This window comes from Lactuca serriola, chromosome 6 (genome assembly GCF_051521515.1).
Source record: "Lactuca serriola cultivar US96UC23 chromosome 6, Lser_US96UC23_V15, whole genome shotgun sequence".
NCBI lineage: Eukaryota > Viridiplantae > Streptophyta > Magnoliopsida > Asterales > Asteraceae > Lactuca > Lactuca serriola.
In genome coordinates, this window is record NC_136413.1 from 77,487,763 (window position 1) to 77,512,471 (window position 24,709).

At 36.0% G+C, this 24,709-nt stretch overlaps 1 protein-coding gene and 1 long non-coding RNA gene across 10 annotated transcripts; both read right to left on the minus strand.

The window, feature by feature from the left end:
* Positions 1–1,934: 1,934 nt before the first annotated feature.
* On the minus strand, positions 1,935–4,891 carry LOC145059204 (receptor-like protein EIX2). Its single transcript, XM_079007057.1, has one exon. It carries the CDS (start codon positions 4,803–4,805, stop codon positions 2,106–2,108), a length of 2,700 nt encoding a protein of 899 aa, XP_078863183.1. The 5' UTR covers positions 4,806–4,891; the 3' UTR covers positions 1,935–2,105.
* Positions 4,892–5,389: 498 nt separating this feature from the next.
* Positions 5,390–10,649, minus strand: LOC145059205 (uncharacterized). Of its 9 annotated transcripts, none has more exons than XR_013686683.1 (9): positions 9,771–10,645; positions 9,560–9,624; positions 9,306–9,393; positions 9,008–9,212; positions 7,957–8,011; positions 7,374–7,862; positions 7,214–7,259; positions 6,776–6,864; positions 6,144–6,476 (listed from the first exon to the last, which is right to left on the minus strand). It is a non-coding gene; the product is annotated as an uncharacterized LOC145059205 (long non-coding RNA). The 9 variants fall into 9 exon arrangements; XR_013686685.1 differs by having other exon boundaries at positions 7,214–7,862; positions 9,771–10,386; positions 10,506–10,640; XR_013686682.1 differs by having other exon boundaries at positions 7,772–7,862; positions 9,771–10,638.
* Positions 10,650–24,709: the final 14,060 nt, after the last annotated feature.

Sequence of the window (24,709 nt, forward strand, 5' to 3'; positions counted from 1 at the left end):
CTCCTTTTATCTCCACAATAGAAACGTTATTTTAGTTTGTTATTTGTGGGGACCTTGTATTTGTTGTCTATATACAATTGGTTGAAAATCCATGGATCCACCAAATCATTGAAAGCTTGTTAATTGACAAGCTCTTTGAAAAAGATCATCCAATAACTTCTTCAATTTTCTTGAGTTTTTTTTTACATGAAAAAGCTCCTATTGTGATGTTCTTATTAACTAGTTATTTGGTTTCATTTCATACCTTTTTTTAGTAAATATCATATATGCTTAATAAATTTGGAACCAGTTAAAAGGCTGAAGGATATCTTTAATTAATATACACTAACAGAGACAATGGTGCGTTTAAAGAGAAACTTATTAATTTCATGAACAAAAGTTGATCTATATTATAGCAAAATTTTTTGAAGGTTGTGTTCAAAGTAAACAACTGATTTTGATATTTCCATTTCTAAACTATACTTAAGAGTATTACTTTGATGGAAGATCATAGACACATCCTCAAGATTATAGTTTTTGATTAAAGTAAAAAAAATAAGAATACACATTTGATATATAATAAATAAGGAATATTATCAGCATAACTATAGCATGCCACCGATGTTATCTTGTTTAACGCACCTTGTGTGCAAGATTTTATTAAGGCATTGTATTTTTTTCCCGAATTTACCATTTATAGCATCGTGCTTTCAATTTTTCTTTTTGTTTTTTAGACATTATTCTTTGAAAATTTTATCAACTACTTTGTAATTTGTAGAGATTGATCCTTCGGTCACAACTCACACGCGAGGGACAATGAGTTTTTAACATCATTATAAATGGTGATAACATGTTTCAAGAGATTAATATTGTAAAAATAAGTGGAGATATTAATAGTGCTCTTGTGCTAACAGTCCATGTTAGCATGAGTTTGACAATAATTTTGCAGCTTGTAAAAGGTAGTCATACCAGTCATACCATAATCAGTGCCATAGAGACCATAGAGATCTTTGAAATTGTTAGAGCTGAGGCCATTACTTCAATTGATTAAGGTACTTTTAAAACATTTCTTGGAATTTGAAGCTTTGAAAAGGATTCTTATGAAGTAAAAATTATTTCTTTATGTTGCAGTAAAAGCTTTGCAGAAATTGAAGAGTTCTTTTCAGTTGGAATGGGGATCCATGTGTTCCACAGCAGCATCCATGGAGTGGGATTGGGTGATGAATAAGGCTAGAATGCACAACCGGAATGGGCTGGAATGTAATCAGGAATGGATTGCAGGAATGGGGGATGTGACATCAAGTACGGTTGTTTATGGTGTATTAGATTCTTTTATGTGATGGTTTTAATACAGTTAAATTACAGGCAATTGCTGGTTGTTAATACTATGTAATGGGATTTAACATTTAACTTAGGTAAGGTATAATTTAATGTAACAATGTGATTTGATGACTTGAACATTGATTTACTAATGAACAAATAAGCCTTTTGGAAACATAAAGCGTATATTATTATATACTCATAAAGAAAAGAAAGGTATATGGATGGATAATCCTTCTAGCACTATATTTCCTAGAAAATTTGTCCATCCTAAGTATATTTGTCAAATGTGTATAAAAAAATAATAATTGATTAAATGTGTACAACTGCAAAACTTCATTACTCTCACAAGTTTAATTGTCGACGGTGAAGTCGTCGGAAACCGAGGTAACCTTTAATTACAGATCATAATGGTACTTTTTTTAATACTTTAAGTAAGTTTAATGGTCACATGTGTACAAAAAAAACTGACCAAATGTGAACAAATGTGATAGATGGTTACCCTCATAAGACATTTTCCCTTTTTATTATATACTCTTAATGGTTATTATTATTATTTTTTGTTTAAAAAAAAAACTTTCTTAAATATAATTAGAAAATATGAACTTTTTATGATGCCTTATTTCACACAACACTGGAAAATGGCCACCCATGTTGATGGTGGCAATTTTATTGATAACTGAGACTTAAAAACCCGTGCCAAATACAAAAATTAAACATGGTTTTACATGACTATCTATGTTCGTCTTTTTTGCAAATTTGCAATCAACACCACCACCTTCACATAAACCCAATCTTCAAAGCTATCAAGAAACATAAAAAAAAGCAAATCTTCCACGACGGTTGAGAAGCAAAGCACCACATGCTATGCAAAATCCAACTGTGAAACCAATGGCCCCACCAACATAGAACCAACCTTGAAGTTCGTCTATACCTTCCCCCTCACTTTCACCAATGCTATGTTGTATTCCCGATTCTTCGTCTCCATGACATTTTTTGGTAAGGGGAGGTCCACAAAGCCCTAAGTTCCCTTCGTATCTTGAAGGATCAAAGGACTGAAGTTGTGTGCTGGATGGGATTCTCCCTGACAAGCTATTATCTGAGACGTCTAGGTAATTTAGCCAAGTCATTTGAGACATGCTTGATGGTATTTCTCCTGAAAACTTGTTTCTAGATAAATCCAAAGTTAAAAGATTTTTCATCTCACTGATGTTCCATGGAATCTTTCCAAGAAGAGCATTCTTTGACAAGTTCAGTGCAATCAGTTGATCAAGATTGGTAATCTGATATGGGATTTCCCCTGTTAAGTTGTTGCTTGAGAGGTCGATGCTCCTCAACAACTTCATATTACTTCTGATGAATTCACGTTCAGTTCCTTGCCACTGGATCATCACATGGTCAACATTATATGCATATGCTGTTAATATATCGTCAGGATCTAAATTTTGTACTTGAGAGAATCCTTGTTGCACCATGATCGTAAGATTACTCAAACATGAGGGGATGCTTCCATGGAAATGGTTCACCGACAAGTCTAGAATTTGAAGACTTGCTAATTTGCATATTTGTAAAGGGATGGATCCAGAGAAGTTGTTTGATTTTAACGTAAGAACATATAACCCAGATAAGCTTTCCCCAATCCAAGCAGGCAAGTTACCAGAAAACTTGTTGGCCCCCAAATTCAATGACTTTAAGCTCGTGCAATTCTTAACAGACAAAGGAAATTCTTCGGAGAAATCGTTCTTGTACAGATCCAATGCCTCGAGCTTAATCATAGATCCAAGAGAGGCAGGAAGCCTTCCAGACAGATTATTGTGTTCTAAATTAAGAACTTGTAGTTCTTTGAAATGCCACAAACAATCTGGAAGTTGTCCGCTTAGAAAGTTATGAGAGAGGTCAAGAATAACTAAAAAGCCATGGACAACCTGGCATAAGAAGGAGATTCCTCCAGAGAATTTGTTTCTGGAAAGATTTAGTAATTGCAGAGTGGAAGAGACATTAGTTATTGGACCATCAAAGCTGTTGAAGCTTAAATCTATCACTGAATTGTTATCAAAATTTGATGACAGATCTGGTATTTTCCCGCTTATGTTGTTGGAAGAAAGATTCAGGAATGTTAACCGGGAAGGCCATGAGTCCCAAAACTCGAGAGGAATTGTATCTGAAATACCATTATTTGCAATATCAAGACTGGTAAGGTTTTTCAACTTTTGAATCCATTTGGGGAAGAGAGGCCCCAGCTTGGAAGAGCTTAGTCGAATAGATTCTATATGAGAATGGTTTGACATGTAATCCAAGGAGGGAAATCCATGGAGTGAGTTTTCGGAAAGATCAAGATATTTAAGGTTGGGCAGTTCCCACAGTTTCTTACTTATAGTTCCTTTTAACTGATTCTCAGAGAGGTACAGAGCTGTTAGGGATGTAAACTTTTGGATGTCATCAGGCAATGACCCTGTAAACTGGCTTCTTTGAGCAAACAACCATTGTAATGAAAGCGATGTGCATCCAGACAAGTTGTTGAGAAAATCAGGAAATGTGACAACAGCAGGGTTGTTATCGAAGAACAAATATTCCAGACTACAGAGGTTACCAAGATATTTGGGTATCCCATCTAACATGTTTTCGGAGAGATAAAGATCACTAAGCTTATTGCTGGTTAATGGGAATAACCAGCGATACATGGATGAGTTGAGATTGTTGTCACTAAGAGAAAGGAATTTAATAGATGAGGAAGAAGAGTTGAGAAATGAAGAATACGGATACATGACTTGTGACAGCTCACATCCATCTAAACTTAAAAGCGAGAGTTTTGGGAGACTCGGAATAACATCTACCCAATGATTTGTTTTGGCCAGTGAAATCCCATCCATTTTAAGTACCTCCAAATGAGATAGAGGAGCCAACCACTCAAGGTTCTCAACTCTACACCTTCCAACATTTGAAAGGTAAAGCACTTGCAAGTTGGTGAGGTTTCCCAACTCTGGAGGAATGGTTCCATGAAGAGAGTAATTATCGGAAAGGTCAAGGTACCTTAATTGAGTCAACGAACCAATGATCGTGGGAATGGTTCCATGAAAAGAATTTCTGGAAAGATCAAGATAATTCAAGTAGGTTAAGTTAACCAATGAATGGCTAATCTCACCTACAAGACCAAAGGACATCAGATCAAGCTCTGTGACATGACCTGTTCTGCTGTCGCACATCACTCCACTCCATTGACAGCAGTTGTCTTGTTCAGCTGTCCACGTAGAGAGGCGATCAGAAGGGTCTTGAAGGAGAGATTTGAAATGAAGGAGACCATCTTTCTCCTTCTCAAAACACTTTTTCACAGCGCCATTATCATCTCCCCCTCCCACTGCTGCCAATTGGTTGGCAGTTGCAGTCTCAAGACATATCAAGAGAAGTGAGAATATTATAAAAACACAATGATGCATGATGTAAAATTGTAAATGCAAATCTTGGTGATGTTTTTTGTTTGTATTGATGAATATTTGAAGATGACCCATGCAGCTTTATATAGTGCTGCTAATTGTGAAAATGAAGGATTCAATAATTCTCATGAGAACAGTAGGAACATAATGCTTTTTTCCTTTTTTTTTTCATCAATATGAAAACATTTTTTTAAGCTAAAAAATAATAAACTCTGGATTTTTTTTAATAAAATAAAACACTAAAAAATGAAAAATCGACACCATATTCATCAATGAAATAAAGTGCTATAAAACACTTCCTATATATATAGATGTCTATTTTTACATCATAAAAAGATATTTTGGTATATTTGTTTTTATTTTTTGAAAAAAAATAATGCCCTAATAGATAAAAACAAATTAACAACACTCGTCAATAAAAACATCATAATAGAGACTTTGCATATCGATATGGATGTTTATTTGTACAACATAAAAATATATAAATTTGGGTCTTTTGGTTTTTCTTTTTCTTTTTTTTTTCCGAAAAGTAATATAACCTTAAAAAATAAAAGATAACAGGGATTAGGCATATTCATCAACAAATGGTTTATTATTTCTCATTTTTACAACTATATTCTTTACAAAAAAAAAATACTGAAATTATTATTTTTATGCTCTAAAAAAAGATATCAATATAAAAGGTTCCTACCATTTTTAACAAGAATTATCTTTCTTGCGTTTAAACTTTACACACACCTAGTGAGTTGTGATTCGTGTGGAGCATAAAATCCTTATTTTCCTTTGAAATAGAACCAAACTATGAAAGAAATTAGAAAAGACGAATTGAAATAAACTGCCCCAAATCAAACGTTCAAAGATTTATACACTGTGTAAGGCATACAAGCCTTATTTTCCTTGAAATAGAACCATCCAAACTATAAAACAAATTTAAAAAAAAAAAAAAAAAAAAAAAAAAAAGGACAATTGTAATGGATAGCTAGCCCCATATTAGACTTTCAAAGACTTTCTGGTCATGGAAATTTGTATTTTTCCTATACATATCTTTTTTCATCTAGTCATATCTTTTGATCCTCTCTTTATGTCATTGTAAATCCACAAAAGCAAACTAATCATTCAGAAAAAAGGACAAATGGTGGGTTAGTGCCTGGAAACAACCATATATAGCTAGCTGTCCAGATCAAGTGCTTAATTATTAAGCCTATTAAGTCATAAAGAATCAGCCCCTAATGGCCTAAGTGCTGAGTGATAAATGATGAGTCTCCAGAGAATGTATTGGATAAAATAAGGCTAATTATTTATGTATTTTGGATTGAATGAACCATTCGAATAAGAGAAAACAACCATTTTACCCTTCTATCTAAAAGTAATGTAGAATACCAAGTTGTTGTTAATTTGTGAGAACTATTGAAATTTTAAACTAAAAATCACTTTTATATATACGACCATGAGACTTACATATGTTTGTCAAAAACTACCATAACTGTCTTTTGTCAAAGCAAACTTGCAGTGTAATCTTACCATTATTTTCTACAGATAGAGCAAAATCCTTTTGGCTTTTGCAATGCATTGTTTCCCCAAACAACAAATCAGAATGCAAACGACTTGTTATATTCAGAAACATTGAATTAAACCCCAATTTAACAAGGATTAATTCATGCCTCTCATACTCCCCTTGGGTTATTAAACAACTTCTATTTATGTCTAATTGAGACAATTCTTCCAATCCTATGCAGATTTAATCTCCTACACAGATTTTTATGAAACCATTTAGAAAAGTTCCAACTTCCAACATAAACATTAACCCAGAAACAACTCTAATTTATGGAATCTATTAAAAATTTTGTCAATGGAAACAAAAAGGCACTGTTTAACGTCAAAACTGAAAATTAATAATAATAATAATAATAATAAATGTGAGCAAGAGAAACATTATTCAACAGAAAATGGAGAACAGAGAGTCGAGAAGAAAAATCGAGATTAAGAGAACAAAAAGAGAATAGATATATCGAGTATTGAATAGTTGAGATGATCCAACAACTTACCTGATGGAAGACCGTGGGAGGAACGACGAAGACATCTTGGAACAGTGATGGAAGATGGAGAAGAGAAGACGAAGCGAAGGCTGTAAAAACTGAAAAGAAAAGTAGGGTTAAAGGAGGACGAGGGTAAACTGAGTAAAAATCAAATTCATAAGCTAAAAGGGGATAACAAAACCAAACCCACAAACCAAAAAATCAATAATCAACTAGAAATGTAACCCATGCTATGCATGGGACGGAGGTGTTTTAGAGCTGCAAATGTTTTTTTTCCTTATTTATATAATGCATGTTTTTGAAGATGAAGTTTTTCTGTTAATGTAAGACAATTGATAAATTGAAAACCACATCACAATGTTATTACAAATGTAAAATTATAACTCTGAAATACTTAAGAGTTTTCCCAAGATATTCTGATGATGGAGTAATGAATTTGATACAAACCTTCATCACCGGTACTAATTCCCTGCAAGCTTTTTACTATTTTCACCTAAGGGGTAAAAACAGAAAGAAATCAACATTATTTGATTCACAATGATTGCAAGTATTTTTTTTCATTTAATTAAGAATGCAAAATGTACTTGCTCATCTTTACAAATATAACCTTTCATCCACCTCGAAAATGGCAATATTCATATTCTCATGCATTGCCACACTCCTTTCTTTTGAGTACCAAAAATCATACCTACCTAAAATATTTTCACTCTTCACCAACATATCATAGGGACAAAACCTATATCCCGTGCAATTTTGGTCAATCCTAAAAGTTGTTAGTAGAAAATAAATTTGTTTTAAAAGGATAAAGAACATGCTCCATGATTCAAAATAATGGAATAGAAATGAAATTAGAGTCTATATACTTGGATGGAATGGAATAAGCAAGGTTGCTTTGGTAGAAATGGAACAAACTTACTTAATATATATTTTAAAGTTAAAGATAATAGAAGCTTACTAACCCAAATAAGGTATAACAAAAATAAGAGTGAGCTACAAATTTGGTACCTATGGCTATACTACAGTTAAAATTGCAAAACTCGCCGGTTTTAAGAGCCCCTTTCTTTGTATCTTGCATGGTGTCCATCGTTTTGAAACACTACAAAATTTCACTGACAAACTATTAGTATTCAGTTCGGATAAAGCTAAAGGATAAAGCTAAATCAGTTAAACAAACCCATGAATTAACTAACCCCTAATCAAAATCCTAATACGCTGACTGTCGGCCAAAGCCTTCCTGCAAGCATACTGAAAAAGAAAAAAAAAAAAAATCTTAACGATAGAAACCGATACCATTTCACTTCACAATCCACTATCATCACTATTAACATATAAATTTGAAACCAAATCATAAAAGTATTTCATAGGATTCACTTGTTCTTCATCGATCTGATATTACATGTGCTTGTCGTCCAAAAATCATCTGAAAGAATAGATATTTTCATAGTTTTGCCTTGTACACATATCATAAGTAATGAACTCTCAATGTACTTGATGTAAATTTGGACTTGAAATAAGGTCACAAAAAGGGTAAGTGCAATGTTATTATGTGATATTTAAGAAAGTAGAATGCTAATTTTCAACTTCAAAGAGCTAACTAAAAGTAAACACCAAATTGGATACATACACAAAATATTACATAAGAATTGCAATTGTTCGATTTTATTTCAATCTTTCTTTGCATTGTTCCATGTCAATGAAATTGATAAATTTAGATATTTAATACATAATTCAAAATCAAGAATTATTAAAATTATTTATATTTTTATACTAACACTTTAACCATTTCTTGGAAATGTGGAAACGTAGCTATAACAGATTATATGCTGGGGACACAAATATTGTCTTCTACTAATATATTCTGGGAAATTTAATAATTAGAAAATATGACTATGGTACATATAAAGTGATGTTCAATGTAAAAAAAATGGTCGTTTCTAATAATTTACCTTTATGGGGAAGTTGCTAACAGTAACATTGATACACACCATTACACCTTATGCAAAACATAAGCTTGTTTGGGTCACGGTCCTTTTACATACATGTGGGTTTTAGAAAAGATATGTATACAAATTAAAAAAGCAGCATTTTTATTATATTCAAAGTCCTTACCGGTAATATAGGCTAAATACAAAACTCAAAATCAAAAAACAACATCATGAACTCCTTAAAAGAGCTCAAAAAACAATTAAAATCTACAACCCCTGTGATAAATGAACTAACAACCTAGATCAATGGATTTACCTTCGCATTCCTGCAAGTGCCAATACATCGGACTTATAATTCTTTGCTTCTTCATAGTTACTCAGACAACCACCTAAATCATTATAGCAAACCCTCCATTCCGTTGAAACGGCTTCTAAATCTAAGAAAATTAGCACAGGAGCAATCTTGACACCCAAATATTAGACAATAGTTTTCTCATCCAACACGCCAGAGAACAAATTGGCTGCTAAAAACAAACCTTTTAAGGATTAACATAACAAACTTGTTAAATTTTAGAAAACCTGACACAAATACCTGGAGAAAAAAAAAAGCATACATCTATAAAAAATTTCTTGCTTCTTGCTTTCAAAAGACTGTTTGAGGGAGATGGGGGGTCAATTTTTCATAGGGAATAGCTCTGCGAGCTGCAAAAAGAAAATGAAAACATAAAAATCAACATGTTGACATCATAAAATCCCGAAATAATCATACCGATATAATAAGAATCTAGGTCAATAGAGCATAAATCATAAATCGATGACTTCAACATAAATCAGATACATAACTCCAAAATACATATCAAATACATACCGACGATGTCAATAGCGTAAGTCTGAAGAGTGCGGTTGAATTATGATCGATGAATTTGATCAGAACTTGAAGAGGAACCCACCGACAAAAAAAAACTGTATTAGAATGCTTCAAATTCAATGAATTGAGACAATAAGTATCTAGCCAGGAAGATTAAAAAACAGATAAAATAAATAAAATGAATCGACTTCTTGAAAATGTTGAAAATTACCAAATTGGAACCCCGACTTCAAATTAAAATCTGACAACCTGGAACATGAAGGACGGTAACGGCGGCAACAAATGTTTGAGGGTATCTAAATTCTTAGTCAAAGAAGAAGCAGAAAGATCGGTGGCTGATATGGATAACAGAAAAAGATAACCCACCTAGGGTTTGGAAGTGAGACAGGGAAGTCGATCGAAAAAAGAAGTGAGCTTCACCAATTCCAGAAGTAGGAATTAATAGGCTTCATCTCGTTTCCAGAAAAATGAACGATTAGCTTGAAGCAGGAAAAGTTCGTCTGGTGGTAGCAATAGATGATTTTGTGGGTTCATTAGTTGGGAATTTTGAGGTCTTCTTCTCAACCTGTACCGGCACAGCTTTGAGCGATTAGGGACGATCTGCCTCTTTTCAATCTGCTATGCTTTTCGCCCCTCAATCAGTCGATTGTAAGTGTTGTTGGACCGCGAGAAGTAGTATTGGAGACTTTGTGATCGGGTGAGAGATGGTCTGTAGGAATTGTTCCATCTTGTAAACGATTGAATGTTCAAATAGATGGTGATTGAAAGAAATCAGGGTTTGTGAGACATTGTTGCGATCGGAATGAACAACGGGATGGGGAATGCAGCTGCAGATGCCAGATTGGCCGGAACAGCCATAAAAAACAGGTGCATCAAACAGAAACGATAATGTAAAAAAAACAGAGTAGCATAAAGAAAATATAGAAGCCTAACGGAGAGAAATTACCTGGGGAAGAAAAGAACGTACAACGAAAAGCAAAAGCGGCGGAGTTTCAGCGAAGAAGAATGCGGAAGAAAGAAGAGAGTACCACGTGGAAAGTGAAGGACAGTGAAAAAGACACGTATAATCTACAATGATTCGTCAGCAACCGGCGGATGAAGAAAAAAAAAACAAATAAAAAAGGAAGAAATATAGTGTAGCAAAGAGTAGACAACTTTTTATTTCTAAATAAAGAAAGACAACAACAGGATAATAGAAGGGGAAGATTTGTCAAAAAAAAATCAATTTTAACCATATATATATATATATATATATATATATATATATATATATATATATATATATATATATATATAGATGAAGGGCCAATTATGCCAAACCTTAGCTATTTACTGTAGCTAAGGTTGGATAATTTTAATATATTGTATAATAAAAACCAATAAAATCAAAAAACCAAAAATTTGAACCAAAAATACTTGAGTTTTTTTTTAAAAAAATATATATTTGGTTTGGTTTCAGCTTTAAAAAAATATAAAAACTAATAAAAACTGAACCTCGAATTTTATGAAATATATTTATTCACTGAATTATATGGTATTTATTTATTGCGTGAGAGATAATAAAAATCGAAGTTTTGTTTGGTGACTAAGCAGCGCCGGCCTTGCCTTGTGTCAAATTAAGCAAGGGCTTAGGGCCTTGCTTGTTTACTTTTTATTGTATTTACCTCTTAATTTTACATCTAAATATGAAACCGAATAAGTGTGAGGATGAATAAGTGAGAGGACGAAGTCTGAAAGAAAAATGCACATGCTTGCCCTTCCCCCGTATGTCTCCCACCAACAAAAAAAAAATTATTGGGTTGTTCATTTTTGAAAAGCTAATAAGTTGAAAAAGTGTTTGACAAACTCAAAAGTATTTTCCATAATAGTTTTCCATTAGTTTCAAAAAGCAATTTTTAAAAAGCATGTAAAACTTGGTTTTTAAAAACTGCTTTTGACTTTTTAACCAAAATAACTTCAAAAAGCACTTTTTAAGCCAAACACATTTTAATTTATTGACTTATTGGCTTTCTCATCATAAAAGTTAATCCAAACACTTTTAAAAAAACTCATTTTACCACCACTATAAGCCAATAAACATTTTTATATATCGCCTCGTTCCATAGTTTAATAAAAGAAAAGAAGAGAAGATAAAAGAAAGTCATGAGAGAAAATCAAAAAAGAGGAGAAAGGAAAGGAAAACAAAATTTTGTTTTGAGTTCCCGAGTTGGAGAGAAATGGAAGGAAAATGAATCATTTTGTTCTTTCTTTCCAAACCCTCCCAAATCGGAAGGAAAGTTAGGAGAGAAAGTGATCCTCTCATTCCACTTCCTTCCTTTAATGAAACTCAGAAACACCAATTTGTTTTATTTTCTTCTCATTTCCACCAATTTCATTTCTTTTCTCTCGTTAAGTTAAACTTGGGAACGGGGTGTAAAAGTACTTTTAAAGTTCAAAAAGCACTCACAAACACCCATTTAATAAAGTATTGTGTTTCATATACAAGGCAACCCTTCTCCTTCATTGTTTTTTGATAAACTCCTTTTGCAAATTTTGTGTTGTTTGTCGTTTGTTTTCAACGGGCCTCAAACTACAAGCCTATTTGTTGGTCATTTATTTTAGCAAATAAGATAAAATATTATCCAGCCTAGTGAAAGTACAATACATAAAATATTAGTTTAAATCTCTCTCTCTCTCTCTCTTTCTCTCTCTCGCACACACACAGAGGAACAAAATTCTTGTTTTTCTCATCAACATATAAACATTTTTTAAGGATAAAAATTAATAAATTCAGGAAATTTATTTGATATAAAACACTAAAAAAGGAAAAATCAACATCATTCATCAATGAATATAATGTAAAAAAATGAAGTTTAATACCGATATGGATGTTAAAATGTAAGACATAAAAAATATAAAATTTGGTATATTTGTTAAATATAAATAATTAACATTCATCCGTTAGCCCTACAAATTCATCATTGAAATAAAGTTCTATAAAACACTTCCTATATATATATATATATATATATATATATATATATATATATATATATATATATATATATATATATATATATATATATATGCTTAGGTTATTCTATTTTATTTAATTATTGTGTGGATGTAGGGATGAATATAGACCAATGGTTTTAGTTCTTTTAAGTAATGATTTACCTATCTTTATATCAGAAGATACATGTTTAAATTAGGAAACACATGTTTAATTAATGAAAATTTCGGATTTTAAGGGATACTAATTCTTTTAATTTTGAATTCTGGTTTTTTTTAATTAATTCATTTTTAATTCTAACATAATTTTTTATTTTACTCGAATTTATTCTTTTAGATTGCAATTCTATTAGAACAATATTCTATGAAAATTCCATAATATATTCTAATAGAGTACATATTTTGATTGAAGTAACTTCTTGTAGAAAAACAATATTCTTGAAGATTCAGTTGAAATATAACGTAATCTTTATATATTCAAACATTGAAATGTAAATATAGATTCATACATCTTCTTACACACACACACACACACAGAGAGAGAGAGAGAGAGAGAGAGAGAGAGAACGACAGTGAGGTGTGAGGCACAGGAAGAAGAAAGAAATATGTGTTTTGTATGGTCGGTTAGGTTTTTAATTCTTAAACTATCTTGCCTAAATTAAAGGGATTAATTAAACATTTATTTAATTAATAAAATTAATTAATAGATAAAATTAAAAATTTACCTTATTTAGGTTTTTAAATGATTGACTCACATTGATTCCTACATCCACATAATAATTAGTTAGAATACTTGAACCTATCTCTCTCTCTCTCTCTCTCTCTCTCTCTTGCTATATATATATATATATATATATATATATATATATATATATATATATATAACTTCAAAAATTGTCCCTGTGGTTTCACATATATCTAAAGTTTGGTCCCTAATTTTAAAAAACCTCACGGATGGTCCATGTGGTTTCAAAATGTTTAATATTTAGTCCTTCCGGCTCACTCTGTTACCATTTAGCAGTTAACTTGTTTCTCAACATTAAATTGCAGGGGCAATTTTGTCGTTTCACTTTTAAACTTCACTCTTTAAAAGAAAGATTGCATGCTCGGTTTTTGTGCAAACCCATTATCTGTGATCATCATCTCTCTTCTCCCTGCCACTGTTGGTCGACCGTTACACCCTTTACAATATCAAATCGCTTCGCATTCAAAGATGGTGACTTGCTGATGTAGGAATGAAGCAATGATATCACTTCATGGACGAATCGTAACCTTGAAGGAAATTTTGGAACCATACAAGATGTGGGTTCCTTCGATGGTCTGACCCTCCTATGTGTGTTAGGGCATTAGTGGTGATTCATAAGATAAATGAATCAATTGGAAGCGAGGGTTGCTATTACGAGTACAGAACTATGGAACTACCAGCTGATGTTGTTTTGTTCATGAGTGTCTTTTTGGTTTTATTTTAATCAGTATGTATCTCTTTTCGAATGAATATCTATTTTCATATTTATTCATTATTCAGGGGTTGATGAAAGAAACCATATAGTTATATGAGTGAAATAAACGACTTATCAATTTGCTACGAAAGCAAATAGGCCTTGTGTTGCGGATAGAACGTTATAGGCAAGAGCTCCTGTAGCTTCATCTTAGTATATTTGAGCACACTTGAGGTCACTCCCTGATATGTGCATATTTAGTGTGTATTTAGTATAGTTTTTTTATTCATATATTAGCTAAATTATCGCATATTATGGACAAAAGGTACTTAAAAGTGTTAAATTATGTTTTTCAGTCCAAAGATGAAGCTCGGAAGTAAAAGGAAGCAAGAGAAGCGGTTAGGAGCTCGAGAGTGGAATGAAGAAGGAAAAACACCCAAAAAGGCTTCTACTCGTCGAGTCAGATAGCTACTCGATGAGTCCGGTCGAGGAATCAGAAGGATAATGACTCGGGATCCCAGATAGTTATCGCAATACGGGGAATGTGAGAGGGACTCGACGAGTCACCACTTGACTCGATGAGTCGGACTGCTTATTTAAAGATAATTCCATAGATCGAGATGAGAGAAGTTCTGGGAAGTTTCAGAAGTGCTTAGCTGCGAATAAGAAGCCAGAAGAACCCTAGAAGTCGACCAAGGAAGCTAGAATCCAATTCCGGGAGTAATTAAGGCATAATTCCACCATTCTACTTATTTCTTTTGTTTTGTCAACATGATTAAGCAACTTGAACTTATTTGTTTGCTGTTATTTACCTTAGTTATGAACTAAATAGAAGTACTTCTCCGTTATTGAATCTAGTCAAAGTCGTTATTTTCTAGCTTAAATTAGTAATAGTTAGTAAGTTTCTAGTCTTGTAAAACTAGAGAACAACCCCTGCTTTTTAATTAACTTAGATTAAATTAGTTTTTAGTTTAATTTGCCGTTCCCTGTGTTCGATACCCTGCTTATTTAGCTATACCACAATTGATAGGTTCACTGCCTTTTGTGTGTTATTTGATAATTAAAAGTAGGTTTAAAACTAGTGGGTTTTACACACATCAAGTTTTTGGCGCCGTTGCCGGGGAACGGTTCTAAAATTAATATTAAAATCTAGTTTAATCGATCCTTTGTGTGGGATTTATCTTACACAAAGTTATTTACAAAGCAAATCAGTAAGTAGATTTAGTTTTAATAAATTCCGTTTTTAGAATAATTAGAAAATTTTCTTTTCTGTTTTGGCCTTGAACTCGCCGAGTGCATTCGAGCAGACTCGGCGAGTCCATCGCAGTTTTAGTCCCTATTTATTATTTCGTTTTTATTCCTTTTACGCGTTTCGTTTCTTTTGTTTCGTTTTTTTTTCAGCTGTTTCATGACCCGAGGATCGGACACACCTCTAGTACCACCTTTGGAAGACCCGGAATCCGCATTAAAGAGAAGCAAGGGAAAAGCCATAGGAGAAACCGCAACTTCAAAGAACTCACCACTCAAGAACTTGAAATCCGTTTTCAGCAAGAAGAAAGGCAGCAAATCAGGAGCATCCAGTGCCTCATTAACAATTGAAGAACCAATTCACAAAGATATCGAGTACGAGACCGAGGAAGAAGAAGAGCATATTTCCGAGCACGAAACCGATTCCGAAGAAGAGTTAGCTATCACTATGGCTAACATCGATGAAGTCCTCATGGGGGAGTGGAAGAAAAGGATGCGTGATGACACCGGGCCGGGACTTGTGCAACCCGCAATTCCCGCAACCGCTACGTTTGAGCTAAAGGGCCATATTCTCGCTCAACTCAAGGAGATCCCTTTTTACGGGAGAGATCATGAAGACGCTTACAAGCATTTGGACGAAGTAAATGATGTGGCCGATTACTTCAACGTGCCTAATGTTCCACGCGAGACCCAGCTTCTTCGAATGCTCCCTGTCACGTTTAAAGGCGCTGCAAAAGATTGGTTAAAATCACTTCCTCCCGGATCGGTCACCACATGGGCCAAGATGAAAGAAGAGTTCATTGACCATTTCTGCCCACCTTCCAAGATAGCCAAGCTAAAGAAAGCCATTGCCAACTTCGAGCAACAACCCGGAGATTCTCTTTATGAAGCTTGGGAAAGGTACAAAAGCCTACTTAGAAATTGCCCACACCATGATCTTAATAGCCAACAAGAGGTCTCCATCTTTTATGATGGAATTAATGTCACCACAAGGCAACTACTCGATTCACAAGGCCCGCTCACCCGAAAGCCACCTCCGGAAATAAAGGAATTAATTGAAGAATTCTCTAAGCATTCTAGAGAATACCACAATCTGAGGAATGAAGTGAGTCGTGGAGCAGTAAACTCGGTGAACGATGGCATGGCAGCGGTAATAGCTAAACTCGATCGCCTAGACCGAAGAATGACGAAAATGGATCAAACGATCCATGCTATTAGGGTAGGATGCGAAAATTGTGGCGGCCCCCATCTTACCAAGGATTGTGATCGAGACGAGAATGAAAATAAAAAGGCTCAAGTATTCTATTCCAGTGGCGATAGATACGATGAAGACTGGAGGAAACCAAAGAAGGAATGGCTCCCATACGAAGAGTATAAAAAGGCTAAGGAGGAGAAATACAAACAGAGGGAGAGGGGATTCTATCAAAAGGAAGAGCCGGTGACGGAAAAGAAGGCAAATTTAGAAGATATACTCACAAGGTTCATAACCGCATCCGAGAAAAGACATAATGATCACGATGTAGCAATGCAAGAAACCAGAAACATGTTGAGGAATCAACAAGCTTCCATTCTCAACATTGAGAAACAGTTGGGACAGCTTGCACATCAAGTGAATGAAAGAAGACCGTGTCAACTTCCGAGCAACACCGAGCCCAATCCAAGAATGGAGAACGTGAGCATAATAACCTCCAGCGGTGAAGAAAAATTTACAGAAGCACTAAGGGTCTCCAAGAAGAAGGCAGAAAGGGAAGAAAAACCAGAACCAGAAAAACCCGACCAGACTCGCCGAGTCACTCTCATGGACTCGACGAGTCCAATCGGGAATGAAGATACTGCCAGTTTTCCAAAGCCATACAATCCTCCTTTTCCATACCCAACCAGAGCCATGCCTGCAGAAAAAGTTCAAGCCTATAGAACCTTCATGGAGCATGTTAAAGCTTTACAAGTCAATATGCCATTTGTGGAAACAATGCTTCAAACTCCTAAATACTTTAACTTGCTTAAAGGCCTTTTTGCTGCTAGGAAGGATTTGGCTGAAGTCGCGGAGATATTGATGAGTGAGCTGCCTGAGAAGAAGGGTGATCCGAGTAACATAGTAATTTTGTGCCAATTTGGTAATGAAGTTTCTACTCGAGCATTGGCTGATTCAGGTGCAAGCATTAATTTGATGCCCTATTCATTCTTTAAGAAGCTGAATTTACCAGCACCAAGGCCGGTAAATATGAGAATCCATTTGGCAAACAAAACAATAATTCATCCACAAGGCATTTGTGAAAATCTCCTTATCAAAGTGGACAAGTTTATTTTTCCAGTAGACTTCGTGGTAGTTGAAATGGAAGAAGACCCCGAAATACCAATTATTTTGGGAAGATCATTCTTAATCACCGCGTGTGCCCTAATTGACATATGTGAGTCTACATTGACATTAAGAGTGGGTGATGAGTCGGTAATGTTTAAAGCTATTCCAGAAGTCAAGCAAGAAGAAGAAAAGAGAGAAGAAATCTCATTTATCCAATTGGATGATGAAGTATTACAAAAAGAGCTTGAAATTTTACTAAAAGAAGACCCAAGTAAGTTCACACTACACTCTGAAGGAGTTGAAGATGCTAACAAAGACTTGGAGGAGCTAGAAAAGCTACTGGAAGGAGCCAACTCAGAAAACACTCCAGGATTGATGGAACCCGATCAGACTCGCCGAGTCGTCATAATGGACTCGATGAGTCCAGTCGATTTGGATAAAAACTTGACCAAAGCTGATTTGTTTGTTGATAGTTCTTCACATACCCTGGGTCCAGTTACTGTTTTTGATTCTTTGGAAGAACAATCGGCAGAAGAAGTAAAAGGAATGGAGGTCCAACACGCCGATGTGGCATGCCTTGATACGGTCAAATTCGAGGAAGGGTTAAGCACGGGAAAGGATGCAGGAATAAAGGAAAGGAAGGAGGAAGCTGATCACCAATTCACCACTAAACCTAGAGCACGGACCATCATGAAATATGAAGTTATTAAATTTAAAGAGAAGGATGTTCAAGAGTTGGTGAAAAAGAAGAGGGTAAAGCAGAAAAAGAGAAAAAGGAAAGCCCAAGCAGCTGAAGATGAGGCAATGAAAAGGAGAAGAGACGAATTGAAGAGGGCTTACAAGAAAAAGATTCACGCCTACAAGACCAAGTATAAACCACAAAAAGAGAGGCGTACATTCCCGATGCTTGAAGATGACAAAACGTAAATGGGAAGGAGTCTAGCTAATGACTCCTTAAAAAGAAGCGCTTGGCGGGAGGCAACCCGTCGTTAGAGTTTGCTTTCTTTTACTCTTTAGTTTTTTTTAGTTTTTGTTTCGTTTCACAATTTTAATCTTCCAAATCATCGGACATGTCTGCTTGAGAGTGTGCCTAGCTTAAGGGTGGGGTGAAAAGATTTTGAATAAATAACAAAATTTTGAAAATCAGTAATGTTTTACAAGAGACTCGCCGAGTATATATTGATTTCAGAAAATCTTTGACTGCGCGACTAGACTCGCCGAGTCTGACCCTGACTTGACGAGTCGGTTTTATTTACAGAAAAAAAATAATAATTTCGAAATTACTTTTACATCTGGTAAATAGGGTTTTAACCCTAAAATTCAGTTTCCACACCACACTCGCCGGGTACCTCTTTCTCAAACTCTCTCTCAAGCATTCAAGAGTTCTTCAAATTTTCTTCCAATTTCTCAAGGTTTAAACTCAAAAGGTAACAACTTTCTTCTTGATTTCTAGAAAGAATGTGATTATAAGGCCATCTATACCTGCAATTGCATGAAAAATAACCCGTTTTTGAAAAGTAATGAAATTCTAGGGTTTCGATTTTTCATGAATATTGTTGTTTTGAACGTTTATTTTGGCCTTATTACTTAGTAGGAAGTCCCTGAACAAAAACCCTTGACAGAAATTACAGGTTTTATGGTCCAATTTACTGCGACCCGTCGACTGACTCGTGCAGGTTGCGCGACTCGTCGAGTCGGGCATGGACTCGACGAGTCCAGTCGATTTACAGATACAATCCAGTTTTTAATTATATTCTGTGTTTCTGGGTTTTGCTTACATGTTTTGCAGAAATCATGTTCAGAAGAGGACAATCTTCAAGTGGTAGCCAAGGGGAGTTTCCATGGCTAAACTTCCCGCAAATTGAATCCGCTTCAACAATGAGGAAGTGGAAGAAGAAGCTCTCCGACATTAAGAAGAAGGAGGTGTATGTGCCGAACAGAATTGATTGGGAATGGCTGCAAAGTGTTAGATATGAAGAAGCACTAGCTCCTTACCTTTTGAAGGAGTTCCGGCATGAAGGCGAGACAATGATCTGCGATGGGTGGAGTCGGGTCTTCCGCATACAAGAGCCGGTCTATTTAGAGCTTTGCTTGGAGTTTTTCTCCACGGTGTCTTTCACCGGGGGAGTGGATGTGTATCACCCGGCGAGCTTTACTTTTTGTCTTGGGGGCGAGTATCGTCAATGCTCGGTGGTGGACCTTGCCTGCCGACTAGGGATCTATGATCAACCCATGGTGTCAACAAACATCTTTCGGGCCTTTTTGGCAAACACTCACATGGTGTTCCTCGATGGAGTTACAAGCACGGGTTGGTGGAATACCATAGGAAACAAAGTTTACATCCCGAAGTCTGCACAAGAAGGGAGCATCCGATCCCCAACTCACCGCCTCATTCACCGCCTTATTTCCTCCACCATCAACCAAAGGAAAGACGATGACAAGGTCTCCAACCTTGACGTTTTCTACTTATGGAGCATAATAACACCCGACGTCTTTTGCAACATCCCATGGTGTATTGCTTCATACCTTTCGGAGGGTGCGGTCAAAGATCGCAAAACCTCCCGTATCAATGGAGGAATGTTTGTCACTCGATTGGCTAATTCATTCGGGTTGATGAACCGCGGTGCCTGGAACTTCATGACATTGATCCCGACGCCCCCGTTTAATCCCATTCTTTTCCGAAGAGCACGGATAATTGAAGACTATGGTGGTGGCCATTATGCCATTCCAAACGATGACCCCGTTGTTGGTCCCGAAGCACCGGGAAGGAGGGTGAGATCAAGAAGAGAACGGGATGTGGAGGACAAACCGCCAGTGATTCCGGTCGAGAATGAAGACGTACCAATGGATTGGTACAATGTAGAGATGAGGCGGATGCAGGATCAAATGGCGAGGGGGCTGAACTTTTGCAACCAATCCCACATACGACTTTTTGACCACTTCAATATCCCACATATTGATGGTGGGAATTACCCATTCATTCCATCTTGGGATGAGAGGATTGCTGCGAGACGAAGCGGAGCCGGGGGAAGTGGAGCCGCCAATGATGATGAGGAGGATGAAGATTGATTTTGATGTTTTTGTGTTTTAATCAAACAATTTTAATTTTTTTTTGTTTTGTTTTATTTTTATTTGGTGTGTATGCTTTGAGATTTTATTATGTTTAATGGTTGTTTGCTTTAGTTATTTTTCAGGATTGAATTATGATTGCTTGCTTAGGATGGTTTAGAGATGTAAAGCATGGATGTTTTCGAGAGTGAGAGCGAGTCAAGGAAGCGGGTTTTTAACGTCAAAGTGTCGAGTCCGGTCCTAGGGGTATGAGCAATTGAGTCCAAATGTGAGGAAGGGTTAAAGAAGTTTTTAGAGGCTAAAACAGTTGCAAAATACCAAGTTTTTTTCGTTCAGTGGCCTACTCGACGAGTGCACTAAGCTGACTCGACGAGTCGCCTTGTATTTTTACATATTCTGAGAAGGCGCGCTGGTACGCGACGAGTCCACCATAAGACTCGACGAGTCGTTCAACTTTTATACCGACGGACTGTTGATTTGATGCTGCTACTTGTCCCACTTGCTCACTTATACATCCATTTCCATTCTTGAAGATCTTACACTGATTTCCGCGTATTTGGAGCGACCCACACGAGTCTTGACACCCAAGGCATGGATGAGATGTTACCATGTCTAAAGTTGATTGAAGTTGGAGCTTAAATGAGTGTGATCAACCTATCCACTGCTATCCCAGGGGAGTTTGTTCCAATTCCCTCTTTAGTTTCTTTTTATGTTTTTATGCATCATATGCAATGAGGGCATTGCATCACATAAGTGTGGGGTAAGGGGTTGGTTACATAATAGTCAATTTTAAAAATTTTTGCATACCAAAAGTATTACTTAGGACTTAAATTAGAAAATTATGGTAAGTAAAAATTAGGATTCCATGTTAGAATTGTGTTAATAATTGCATGATAACCCAAATATTTAGTTGAGCCTATATACGTTCTAGTGCATTTGTGGCTTCCTTATTCCAGTGAAATCATGGGACAAAAACACAATCTTGCTCAGCCTGAGGGATGCAATATGTTTAGCAGCCTAAACCTGAAATGTATCCAGGAAAATTATTATCGTTAGCCAATAAAGGTTGAGGTTGAGCGCCCCTGCTTAAGCATGTATGGATTTGAGTGAAAAAAAAAGTGAGGTATACATGTAAAAAAAAGAGAGAATTACAAGAAAAGTTATAAGAATTTTGGAGCAAATAAAGTGAAGATCAAAAGATCAAAATTCCAAGAAATCCAAAAAAGTTGAAGATACCAAAAATCAAACAACAAGGTGGTGAATTCAAAGAAATTAAAGATCAAATGTCAAAGAAGTGAAGAATTCTAAAAGAGCTCTATAGTGGTATCATAAATTGTAATTGTCTAGATTATGTATGCTTGGGTTGCTCAACCAAAAATACCTTGAGGTTAAGAGGTTTTCTGAGGATGGATTCAGAGGGATGCATAAAATGAGCATTGTTCGGAAAAAGTGGGTGAATGTTTATGAGGATTGTGAGTATTTGGAGTATGGGGGGTTATTAGGAAAATTTTAGACACAAATGCATGCGTTGCGGTCTTGGCATAATGGCTGGGTTAGATTGGAGTTGTTATACATAATTTTAATGTGTTAAAATTCAGTTTTGCTTGAGGGCAAGCAAAAGACAAGTGTGGGGTATTTTGATATGTGCATATTTAGTGTGTATTTAGTATAGTTTTTTTATTCATATATTAGCTAAATTATCGCATATTATGGACAAAAGGTACTTAAAAGTGTTAAATTATGTTTTTCAGTCCAAAGATGAAGCTCGGAAGTAAAAGGAAGCAAGAGAAGCGGTTAGGAGCTCGAGAGTGGAATGAAGAAGGAAAAACACCCAAAAAAGGCTTCTACTCGTCGAGTCAGATAGCTACTCGATGAGTCCGGTCGAGGAATCAGAAGGATAATGACTCGGGATCCCAGATAGTTATCGCAATACGAGGAATGTGAGAGGGACTCGACGAGTCACCACTTGACTCGATGAGTCGGACCGCTTATTTAAAGATAATTCCATAGATCGAGAGGAGAGAAGTTCTGGGAAGTTTCAGAAGTGCTTAGCTGCGAATAAGAAGCCAGAAGAACCCTAGAAGTCGACCAAGGAAGCTAGAATCCAATTCCGGGAGTAATTAAGGCATAATTCCACCATTCTACTTATTTCTTTTGTTTTGTCAACATGATTAAGCAACTTGAACTTATTTGTTTGCTGTTATTTACCTTAGTTATGAACTAAATAGAAGTACTTCTCCGTTATTGAATCTAGTCAAAGTCGTTATTTTCTAGCTTAAATTAGTAACAGTTAGTAAGTTTCTAGTCTTGTAAAACTAGAGAACAACCCCTGCTTTTTAATTAACTTAGATTAAATTAGTTTTTAGTTTAATTTGTCGTTCCCTGTGTTCGATACCCTGCTTATTTAGCTATACCACAATTGATAGGTTCACTGCCTTTTGTGTGTTATTTGATAATTAAAAGTAGGTTTAAAACTAGTGGGTTTTACACACATCACTCCCCTATTTCCAAAGGAAGAAAGGAAAGACTTTCTAGTTTCTTCTTGCTTGAGCTGAGCACTTAAGCCTTATGTTATTTGATATTTTTCAAAAATATACACTAACACTTCTAACTTTGAGCTTTCAACTATCAACTTTTTTTTCTAAACATATGTTTAAACTCTCTTAATTGATAGTTCGTAGGATTGAACCCCACCCCCACATTTCAAATTTGGGTGGCTTGCCACTAGAAAAAAAAATTGATATTTAATTTTGTAATACATTTTCTTAATCTTGTGAAACTATTTTATTTCCGAAAAAATGTGTTTGTATATATATGACTAACTAGTTTCTAACCTGTGGAAACCACGGTTACTAAATTAATTTGTAACAGCCCGGAATCTCAGGTATGGTTAAAATTATGTTTTTGGGGTGTTTTAAGAGGGGACTCGGCGAGTTGGAGCTTAGACTCGCCGAGTAGGATCGCAGACCTGGTCGCGGGTTCGCGACTGGACTCGACGAGTCCAGATATGGACTCGGCGAGTCTGCGCTGTTTAGCGAAAACCCTAACCGTTCAGGTTTGGGACGTATAAAAGGGACTTATTGGCCGTCATTGTTCATTTTAGCCTTCTGAGAGGAACCCTAAATCGATTGTGTGCATCTGGAGCAAGGTTAAAGGCCATTGGTGATTTTGAAGGAGTTGTTGTGCAAGGAAGAGAAGGGCTTGGCTAAAGGAACAGCAAGGGAGTCACGTTCTGAGGATTGGGGACACAGAGAGTACATCATCCAGGTAAGAATTCGAGTATACTCTGCTATGGTGATGTGTTTAGAGGATTAGGGTTTATGGAACCCTTTTGTGGATAGATTGAATGTTACCCTAGTCCCCCAAACGATTGTAACCCTGTATTGGGACCTTTGGAGGTCCAGAATGTCCCATGCCTGTGCATTTCGGGAATTGATGAAGGTTTTGGATTGGAATCCTTATGCCTTAGGTCAATATGTAAATTATAAGTCTTGGGGTGTATCATGAGCACCGAAATGAGGACCTTACGTGATGGACCAGTCTAGGAAGGCCAGACCTATGAATGGTCGAAGCAGTTCTGACCTTAGGAAGCAGTTTGAGCGGTTGCCTGGCATGGACTCGCCGAGTCCGATGAACAGACTCGGCGAGTAGCTTGAAGAATAACTGGGACTCGTCGAGTTGTTCTTCAGACTCGGCGAGTTGAGTCGGGGTGGCCCCGCGATTCTTCCAGGAGTAACTCATCGGGTCAAGGAGGATACTCGACGAGTAGAAGGGGAATCTTAGAGGATTGGAGGACGTCTAGACTCGCCGAGTCGCCATGGCACTCGCCGAGTCCGGTCGAGTTGACCGTTGACCGTTGACCGTTGACCAGAGTTGACCTATGTGTGACTTCTTAGGGTCAGTTAACTTAGAAGATAAAAGTGTTAATAAGAGATATATGATGTTATAGGGAGTTTGTAGCTCGGCGGATCGAGCACGAGTGATTTCAGGATTTGCTAGCTTTCAGTATTCATGAGGTGAGTCTTCTCACTATACTGTACCCGGAAGGGTTTGACTGTGTGACCGGAAGGTCGGATATGATATGTGATATACGTGCTATATGTG

Coding starts and splice junctions, on each gene's coding strand:
- LOC145059204 (XM_079007057.1), bottom strand. CDS start 4,805: ATGGGTCATCTTCAAATATTCATCAATACAAACAAAAAACATCACCAA.